Below are 10,814 nucleotides of genomic sequence, written 5' to 3'. Positions count from 1 at the left end.
TGATTCATAAGAAAACCATATCAATAAGATTTTTCCTACTATTTTATCCATTTGATTCAAAGCATTGAAATTTCTCTTTCACATTCATATGCATGAAGAACAAGGCAAAGGCCTTAAGTAGCATATAATAATATCTTCATCTTACCTTTGCATATGGTTAAATCTTAATTTGACCATAATATTTTAGGCTTCCTGTACTTGTCCTATTCTTGTGAATTAAACACCCAATTATGCACATCAATGTGTTTTTGAAACCTTATGAATCAAAGAGGCCCTCAACTTTACCCAATATAGTTGAACTAACATGTGAATGTAAAGGAATGGAGCTTGCTAGGGATGTGTGGGCACAGGTTTTTCAGGTTCTACTGCTCACTTACAGTGAAATAAACATCTTCCAGCAGGTTTATCAAACATAAAAATGCGCCTCTACACAGCCAAAGGGAGCGTCCATGTTCCAGTCAGATTTACCTTTAAATAGAAATTTCATTTAGATCAAATGTAGACCAATCACATTTTCTTTTCAGATCCTGCCAGCAAACAAAATGTTGTCATGTCATCCTGACTTCTTGCTGCACAATTCACATTGTTTCCTATCCCCAGGAAAATGACTTACAAAACAAAGATGATGTATGCCCAGCTTACACAACGTATTGTAAATAGGCCAACCAGCCAGCTGGAATAACAGAGTCATAGGATCATTCCAAATAACACAATTTACTACGGACAAGTGTTATTCCTCCTAACATAACATAAGTCTTAATATGTGTGGGATGCAGTCTGAGCTCTGAAATCTGACAGGTATAATGAATAAAATACATGTGAGATTCCCGTGTTTCTATCCTGCCTCGCCGCCCGTAAATGACAAGAAAAGAACAGGCAAAAATAATCATCCTCTATTCAAAAATCTTCTCACCAGTTGAGAAGACCAAGAAAATGACTGAACTAAAAATACAGAGGTATGCTGGAACAAAGAAGACTGTTTTCCAGGTTTCGGAGTTCGTTAGATCCATGTTAGAAGCCTTTGCAGCCTCCAGAATATTTCCCGTGAGGCCAACGCCAACTATCCCAGCCAATGTCCCAGCTGTATTGGAAACCCCCATCACTATGCCGGCGAACTTTGGAGCAACATCCATGTGATTCACGGCAAACCCTGCTCTTCCTAGAGCCAGAAAGCCAAGAGACACCGATGAACAGATCACAGTCCCTGAGGGCGTCCCGAATGAAGGGAGGGCCATGAGTGCAACAGCCGAGACAACAAACCCAATGGTGTTAAGGAGCTTCCTTGTCTTGGTAACTGATAAGATCCTTTTTGTAATCAAGTGATCAGCAACCACTCCACCAATGTTGGAGAATATAAACATGTTGAAATAGGGAAGCATCTTTGACGATCCCATATCCTGGAGGCTAAGCTTAAGGGCTAGTTCGAAATAGGTAGGCAGCCAGTTCATGATAACATACAAGGCATAGTGGAAGGTGAAGTTGTTCACGACAATTGCCCAAACAGGTAGACTGAAGATAATCTTTCGCCATGGTATCTTTACAGTGCGAGGTGCAACAACCCCTACTGATTGCGCCTTAATCTTCTCCCGAGATGCTACTTTTGGCATTGCCACTTTTGGAAGGTCAGTGCGAGGTGGCTCACTGGAGAACTTCAACCATATTACAGACCATGCTACTCCAAGTACTGCTTCGACTAAACATACAGATTGGGGTCCCATGTGCTTCACCAGACTTGGAAAAAACAACATGCCACAAGCTGCCCCGAGGTACATCCCTGAGGTTGTTAATGACACTGAGCGAGAGCGCTCCTGCGGTGGCACCCATTGTGCCAGGACTGTGTGAATGGCAGGAAATATGAAACCTTGTGCTACACCGACAAAAAGGCGAGAAAGGACCAGAATGACTGCTCTGTTGGGGTCCAGTGGAATTAGACCGCATATCAAAGACCACAACAGGAATGACAGTAGCAGAACACGTCTGCCTCCCAATCTCTGAGCTGCCCATCCACCAGGAATTTGCGACAAAACATAACCATAATAGAACATGGAGAGTATCAGGCCCTTGTTTGCTTGATTCACGTTGATTGCATCAGCTGCTACGGTGTACGCAATCGAGAAACCCACACGCTCAACGTAACAAACATTTGTGCAGATGAATGTCAGCAATACTATGACATAACGCTTTGGGATCTTCATTCTCGCCATCACTAATTAGAGATGAACCACAAAGTGTTGTAGCAGTCTTAATCAGGGCGCCACTTGTTGACCTCCCACGAATATTTACCAGGGTTTACCATAAATCTGTCATTCTTCCTTGCATCTCTAGTGGTACTAAGATCTGAAACAGACAAAATATTGATCATTCACTGGTATGAAACACTATGGGCTTCTTCAGCTGTGCTTCATATATCCATAGCAGTTTACTGATCTCATAAGCAATTTAACAGAGACAAAGCACTATATGGTGCACATTAACTCAAGCGACCTGCTCAATGGAGATGGAAAAACCAACACCGCTCAGTTAGATCTTAGATGAATCAAGGCATGCATATTACATTTACCATTATGCAATGTGAGAAAAAGATTTAGAATCCTACACTATCATCAACTATTCTTTAAATGCAAACTGCAATTTGTAGGACCCACAGTTTACACAGTCACAACCTTCACATTCCCAGAAAAGGAAAGAAAGCATTCCAAGATACTCAGAATTTTTGCGCCGTTTATGAAGTAAAGATGCTAATCTAGATGAACATGCCCATAGAGACCTGTATTGTATACGGATTGAGATTGATCTTACACATATCCATGTACCAAATCGTAATGCTAAGTGTTTTCCTCAGGCATGACGAGACCAAGCTTTGACGCACAACTCAACTGCAAGTAAGAACAAACTAAACCCCTGGTCCCAATAAATCAAGTAATCATGTGGTTCCCAACGGAACACACAATGCCCACACATTTGCACTGATCCAGGAGATTTGAGTAAGCAGGATCAGATCTCGGTCCGCAAATTTTGCACCTTTCACACAGATGTGAATCTAAAAATCCGAAGGGTTCACCAAGCTCGCGAGATCTTAACCGAAAACCGGCGGCATTCGCCACCAACCACCAGTGCCGGACCAGATCGCCCAGAGATCTGATACTCGAAACCCCAAATCCCCAGCGCCCAAACCCCAAATGAGCATCCTAGCACATCATCAGTCCTACAGACCATCCACAAGTCTAGCAGCAGCACACCACCGTAGCACATCGCAGCAAAATACTAGTACCAATCAAAGAAAAATGCAATTTTTTTCACTCACCTACTGTGATTCAGTTGATATGCGAGGTGGTCGGGGAGGCAGAGGAGGCGCACAGCCTGCGTGGTCCGGTGGTCGGGGAAGACGGCGGCAGACAAGGAGGGAGTCCGGTGGTCGGGGACGGCGGCGGAGATGGTCGACGACGGCGGCAGAAAAGGAGGGGCCCGGAGGCAGACAAGGGGGGAGCCCGGCGGTGAAAGGCGACTCAAGGCGGGGCAAGGCAGGCCGCGGCGGTGGGGAGGGCTGCCGCCGGCGGACGAGCTGCAGCGCGCCGACTCCTATGGATCTGGAGTTTATGGAGCTGGGAGTTGGAGCGCGCCCGAACCGCGTGGTGGAGTGGAAATAGGAAAAGTGAGGAGGATAGATCGAGTGGTCAACTGTTCACCGACGCCATTTCCCCACCTCCCCACTGCGAGAAGCACGTGCGTTTTGGTTTAGGCCATTGCCAGGCGCCGGTCGATCGGCGCCAGCCTCGATCGGTCGCAATCCGCGCCGTAGGATGCGACTAATGTGAACCGTCGGATCTGCTCCGCTTGCTTCGTCCTTTCGGTCCCAACAATCTATGTGGCTGGTTCTAGCAAATGGCCGTACCCAGTGCCAACACTCAATGTTGCCAGTTCCAGCAAGTGACGTCGCTGGTTGCAGCTTTGCCACCGTTAGTTCCAGCAAAAAACCTATGTCGGTCAATGTGGCCGGTTGTAGCTTCCGCCGCCAAAAGTCATAGCACGAGACGACGCCAGTTGTAGCTTTTGCCACCGCCAGTCGTGACACGAGTCGAAGCCGGTTAGCTCCACCATGGCTGGCTGCAGCTTCTGCCAACACGGTCGTAGCAACTTCCTCTAGTACTTTCTAGATGCCAACAAATTACACACACGTTTTAAAAAAAACAAATTACACACACATAAAGTGTATTCAGAAACTCTTCTACGAAAAATAGACAACTATTTGGCCAAACATATAAATGCAGTGATCACACACACACTATAGTTGCCCAAATGGGCCGGGCTAATTAACCAGGCCGGTCCCTGAGCATGCCGGCACGACCCGCCATGTGCCAGGCACGGAACGGGCCCGGCATGCGGCACGCCCTGGACCGTGCTTGGGCTGGTAGCCTGAGCACACGGGCTGGCACGGCACGGATCGATTACGGTTTTTTTTTCTATACATCTCTATATGGCCCAATAGGTAAAACAGGCTAAAAACGCCCAATGCGTCAAATAGCAGACGAAATAGCGGGCCCGGCGTGTCGGTGGTGTTGGGGAACGTAGTAATTTCAAAAAAATTCCTACGCACACGCAAGATCATGGTGATGCATAGCAACGAGAGGGGAGAGTGTTGTCCACGTACCCTCGTAGACCGGAAGCGGAAGCGTTAGCACAACGCGGTTGATGTAGTCGTACGTCTTCACGATTCGACCGATCAAGTACTGAACGCACGGCACCTCAGAGTTCAGCACACGTTCAGCCCGATGACGTCCCTCGAACTCCGATCCAGCCGAGTGTCGAGGGAGAGTTTCGTCAGCACGACGGCGTGGTGACGATGATGATGTTCTACCGACGCAGGGCTTCGCCTAAGCACCGCTACAGTATTATCGAGGTGGACTATGGTGGAGGGGGGCACCGCACATGGCTAAAAGATCAAACGATCAATTGCTGTATCTCCAAGGGGTGCCCCCCCTCCCCATATATAAAGGAGTGGAGGAGGGGGAGGGCCGGCCCTCTCTATGGCGCGCCCTAGGAGGAGTCCTACTCCCACCGGGAGTAGGATTCCCCCCTTCCAAGTAGTAGGAGTAGGAGTCAAGGAAAGGGGAGATAGAAGAGAAGGAAGGAGGGGGCGCAGCCCCTCCCCCTAGTCCAATTCGGACTAGGCCTTGGGGGGCGCCCAGCCTCTCCTCTCTCTTTCCCCTAAAGCCCAATAAGGCCCATATACTCCCCGACGAATTCCCGTAACTCCCTGGTACTTCGAAAAATACCCGAATCACTCGGAACCTTTCCGATGTCCGAATATAGTCGTCCAATATATCGATCTTTACGTCTCGACCATTTCGAGACTCCTCGTCATGTCCTCGATCTCATCCGGGACTCCGAACTACATTAGGTACATCAAAACACATAAACTCATAATATAACCGTCATCGAACTTTAAGCGTGCGGACCCTACGGGTTCGAGAACAATGTAGACATGACCGAGACACGTCTCCGGTCAATAACCAATAGCGGAACCTGGATGCTCATATTGGCTCCCACATATTCTACGAAGATCTTTATCGGTCAAACCGCATAACAACATACGTTGTTCCCTTTGTCATCGGTATGTTACTTGCCCGAGATTCGATCGTCGGTATCTCAATACCTAGTTCAATCTCGTTACCGGCAAGTCTCTTTACTCGTTCCATAATACATCATCCCACAACTAACTCATTAGTTACAATGCTTGCAAGGCTTATAATGATGTGCATTACTGAGTGGGCCCAGAGATACCTCTCCGACAATCGGAGTGACAAATCCTAATCTCGAAACACGCCAACCCAACAAGTACCTTCGGAGACACCTGTAGAGCACCATTATAATCACCCAGTTACGTTGTGACGTTTGGTAGCACACAAAGTGTTCCTCCGGTAAACGGGAGTTGCATAATCTCATAGTCATAGGAACATGTATAAGTGATGAAGAAAGCAATAGCAGAATACTAAATGATCGTGTGCTAAGCTAACGGAATGGGTCAAGTCAATCACATCATTCTCCTAATGATGTGATCCCGTTGATCAAATGACAACTCATGTCTATGGCTAGGAAACATAACCATCTTTGATCAACGAGCTAGTCAAGTAGAGGCATACTAGTGACACTCTGTTTGTCTATGTATTCACACATGTATCATGTTTCCGGTTAATACAATTCTAGCATGAATAATAAACATTTATCATGAAATAAGGAAATAAATAGTAACTTTATTATTGCCTCTAGGGCATATTTCCTTCAGTCTCCCACTTGCACTAGAGTCAATAATCTAGATCACATCGCCATGTGATTTAACATCAATAGTTCACATCACCATGTGATTAACACCCATAGTTCACATCGTCATGTGACCAACACCCAAAGGGTTTACTAGAGTCAATAATCTAGTTCACATCGCTATGTGATTAACACCCAAAGAGTACTAAGGTGTGATCATGTTTTGCTTGTGAGAGAAGTTTAGTCAACGGGTCTGCCATATTCAGATCCGTATGTATTTTGCAAATTTCTATGTCTACAATGCTCTGCACGAAGCTATTTTAGCTAATTGCTCCCACTTTCAATATGTATCCAGATCAAGACATAGAGTCATTTGGATCAGTGCCAAAACTTGTATCGACGTAACCCTTTACGACGAACCTTTTGTCACCTCCATAATCGAGAAACATATCTTTATTCCACTAAGGATAATTTTGACCGCTGTCCAGTGATCTACTCCTAGATCACTATTGTACTCCCTTGCCAAAATCAGTGTAGGGTATACAATGGATCTGGTACATAGCATGGCATACTTTATAGAACCTATGGCTGAGGCATAGGGAATGACTTTCATTCTCTTTCTATCTTCTGCCGTGGTCGGGCTTTGAGTCTTACTCAATTTCACACCTTGTAACACAGGCAAGAACTCTTTCTTTGACTGTTCCATTTTGAACTACTTCAAAATCTTGTCAAGGTATGTACTCATTGAAAAAACTTATCAAGCATTTTGATCTATCTCTATAGATCTTGATGCTCAATATGTAAGCAGCTTCACCGAGGTCTTTCTTTGAAAAACTCCTTTCAAACACTCCTTTATGCTTTGCAGAATAATTCTACATTATTTCCGATCAACAATATGTCATTCACATATACTTATCAGAAATGTTGTAGTACTCCCACTCACTTTCCTGTAAATACAGGCTTCACCGCAAGTCTGTATAAAACTATATGCTTTGATCAACTCATCAAAGCGTATATTCCAACTCCGAGATGCTTGCACCAGTCCATAAATGGATCGCTGGAGCTTGCACACTTTGTTAGCTCCTTTTGGATCGACAAAACCTTCTGGTTGCATCATATACAACTCTTCTTTAATAAATCCATTAAGGAATGCAGTTTTGTTTATCCATTTGCCAGATTTCATAAAATGCGGCAATTGCTAACATGATTCGGACAGACTTAAGCATAGATACGAGTGAGAAACTCTCATCGTAGTCAACACCTTGAACTTGTCGAAAACCTTTTGCGACAATTCTAGCTTTGTAGATAGTAACACTACTATCAGCGTTCGTCTTCCTCTTGAAGATCCATTTAATCTCAATGGCTCGCCGATCATTGGGCAAGTCAATCAAAGTCCATAATTTGTTCTCATACATGGATCCCATCTCAGATTTCATGGCCTCAAACCATTTCACGGAATCTGGGCTCATCATCGCTTCCTCATAGTTCGTAGGTTCGTCATGGTCAAGTAACATGACCTCCAGAATAAGATTACCATACCACTCTGGTGTTGATCTCACTCTGGTTGACCTACGAGGTTGGGTAGTAACTTGATCTGTAGTTACATGATCATCATCATTAGCTTCCTCACTAATTGGTGTATGAGTCACAAGAACAGATTTCTGTGATGAACTACTTTCCAATAAGGGAGCAGGTACAGTTCCCTCATCAAGTTCTACTTTCCTCCCACTCACTTCTTTCGAGAGAAACTCCTTCTCTAGAAAGGATCCATTCTTAGCAACAAATATCTTGCCTTCGGATCTGTGATAGAAGGTGTACCCAACTGTCTCCTTTGGGTATCCTATGAAGACACATTTCTCCGATTTGGGTTTGAGCTTATCAGGATGAAACTTTTTCACATAAGCATCGCAACCCCAAACTTTAAGAAACGACAACTTGGGTTTCTTGCCAAACCACAGTTCATAAGGTGTCGTCTCAACGGATTTCGATGGTGCCCCATTTAACGTGAATGCAGCTGTCTCTAATGCATAACCCCAAAACTATAGTGGTAAATCGGTAAGAAACATCATAGATCGCACCATATCTAATAAAGTATGGTTATGACGTCCGGACACACCATTACGCTGTGGTGTTCCAGGTGGCGTGAGTTGCAAAACTATTCTGCATTGTTTGAAATGAAGACCAAACTCGTAACTCTAATATTCTCCTCCACGATCAGATCATAGAAACTTTATTTTCTTGTTACGATGATTTTCCACTTCACTCTGAAATTATATGAACTTTTCAAATGTTTCAGACTTTATGTTCCATCAAGAAGATATACCCATATCTGCTCAAATCATCTGTGAAGGTCAGAAAATAACGATACCTGTCACGAGCCTCAATATTCATCGAACCACATACATTAGTATGTATGATTTCCAACAAATCTGTTGCTCGCTTTATTGTTCCGGAGAACAGTGTTTTAGTCATCTTGCCCAAGAGGCATGGTTCGCAAGCATCAAGTGATTCCAAAAGCCCATCAGCATGGAGTTTCTTCATGCGCTTTACACCAATATGACCTAAACGGCAGTGCCACAAATAAGTTGCACTATCATTATTAACTTTGCATCTTTTGGCTTCAATATTATGAATATGTGTATCACTTACGACCGAGATCCAACGAACCATTTTCATTGGGTGTGTAACCATATAAGGTTTTATTCATGTAAACAGAACAACAATTATTCTCTAACTTAAATGAATAACCGTATTGCAATAAACATGATCAAATCATATTCATGCTCAACGCAAAACACCAAATAACACTTATTTAGGTTCAGCACTAATCCCGAAAGTATAGGGAGTGTGCGATGATGATCATATCAATCTTGGAACCACTTCCAATACACATCGTCACTTCATCCTTAACTAGTTTCTGTTCATTATGCAACTCCCGTTTCGAGTTACTACTCTTTAGCAACTGAACCAGTATCAAGTACCGAGGGGTTGCTATAAACACTAGTAAAGTACACATCAATAACATGTATATCAAATATACTTTTGTTCCAGTGACCAGTTCTTTTTGTAGTAGAAGCACTCAGTATCAGGCTTAGGTCAAAACTTGGGCTTCTTCACTTGAGCAGCAACTTGCTTGCCGTTCTTCTTGAAGTTGCCCTTCTTTCCCTTTGCCCTTTTCTTGAAACTAGTGATCTTGTTAATCATCAACACTTGATGCTCTTTTATTGATTTCTACCTTCGTCGATCTCAACATCGCGAAGAGCTCGGGAATTACTTTCGTCATCCCTTGCATATTATAGTTCATCACGAAGTTCTACTAACTTGGTGATCGTGACTAGAGAATTCTGTCAATCACTATTTTATCTGGAAGATTAACTTCCACTTGATTCAAGCGATTGTAGTACCCAGACAATCTGAGCATATGCTCACTGCTTGAGCTATTCTCCTCCATCTTTTAGCTATAGAACTTGTTGGAGAATTCATATCTCTCAACTCGGGTATTTTCTTGAAATATTAACTTCAACTCCTGGAACATCTCATATGGTCCATGACGTTCAAAACGTCTTTGAAGTCCCTATTCTAAGCCATTAAGCATGGTGCACTAAACTATCAAGTAGTCATCATATTGAGCTAGCCGAACGTTCATAACGTCTGCATTTTCTCGTGCAATAGGTCTGTCACCTAGCGGTGCATCAAGGACATAATTCTTCTGTGCAGCAATGAGGATAATCCTCAGATCACGGATACAATCCGCATCATTGCTACTAACATCTTTCAACATAGTTTTTCTCTAGGAACATATCAAAATAAACATAGGGAAGCAACAACGCGAGCTATTGATCTACAACATAGATATGCTAATACTACCAGGACTAAGTTCATGATAAATTTAAGTTCAATTAATTATATTACTTAAGAACTCCCACTTAGATAGACATCCCTCTAATCCTCTAAGTGATCACGTGATCCAAATCAACTAAACCTTAACCGATCATCACGTGAAATGGAGTAGCTTTCAATGGTGAACATCACTATGTTGATCATATCTACTATATGATTCACGCTCGACCTTTCGGTCTCAGTGTTCCGAGGCCATATCTGCATATGCTAGGCTCATCAAGTTTAACCTGAGTATTCTGCGTGTGCAAAACTGGCTTGCACCCGTAGTAGATGGACGTAGAGCTTATCACACCCGATCATCACGTGGTGTCTGGGCACGACGAACTTTGGCAACAGTGCATACTCAGGGAGAACACTTTTATCTTGAAATTTAGTGAGAGATCATCTTATAATGCTACCGTCAATCAAAGCAAGATAAGATGCATAAAAGATAAACATCATATGCAATCAATATAAGTGATATGATATGGCCATCATCATCTTGTGCTTGTGATCTCCATCTCCGAAGCACCGTCATGATCACCATTGTCACCGGCGCGACACCTTGATCTCCATCGTAGCATCGTTGTCGTCTCACCACTCTTATGCTTCTATGACTATCGCTACCGCTTAGTGATAAAGTAAAGCATTACAGGGCAATTGCATTGCATACAATA

The 10,814-nt window shown here is 43.7% G+C and overlaps 1 protein-coding gene across 3 annotated transcripts; it reads right to left on the bottom strand.

Moving 5' to 3' along the window:
- Nucleotides 1-609: 609 nt before the first annotated feature.
- LOC123080599 (probable anion transporter 7) lies at nucleotides 610-3,663 on the bottom strand. 3 transcript variants are annotated; one of them, XM_044503537.1, is made up of 2 exons: nucleotides 3,305-3,660; nucleotides 610-2,484 (listed from the first exon to the last, which is right to left on the bottom strand). In XM_044503537.1, the coding sequence occupies exon 2, from the start codon at nucleotides 2,202-2,204 to the stop codon at nucleotides 894-896; it is 1,311 nt and encodes a 436-aa protein (XP_044359472.1). In that variant the 5' UTR covers nucleotides 2,205-2,484; nucleotides 3,305-3,660; the 3' UTR covers nucleotides 610-893. The 3 variants fall into 3 exon arrangements, with proteins under 3 accessions (XP_044359472.1, XP_044359473.1, XP_044359474.1); XM_044503538.1 differs by having other exon boundaries at nucleotides 696-2,337; nucleotides 3,305-3,663; XM_044503539.1 differs by having other exon boundaries at nucleotides 696-2,337; nucleotides 3,309-3,663.
- Between the last annotated feature and the right edge of the window lie 7,151 nt (nucleotides 3,664-10,814).

This window comes from Triticum aestivum, chromosome 3D, assembly GCF_018294505.1.
Source record: "Triticum aestivum cultivar Chinese Spring chromosome 3D, IWGSC CS RefSeq v2.1, whole genome shotgun sequence".
Classification (NCBI taxonomy): Eukaryota; Viridiplantae; Streptophyta; class Magnoliopsida; order Poales; family Poaceae; genus Triticum; species Triticum aestivum.
This window is presented reverse-complemented; position numbering and strand designations above follow the sequence as displayed.

Excerpts from the sequence above, each read along its gene's own strand:
- LOC123080599 (XM_044503538.1), bottom strand. The coding sequence starts at position 2,204 with ATGGCGAGAATGAAGATCCCAAAGCGTTATGTCATAGTATTGCTGACA.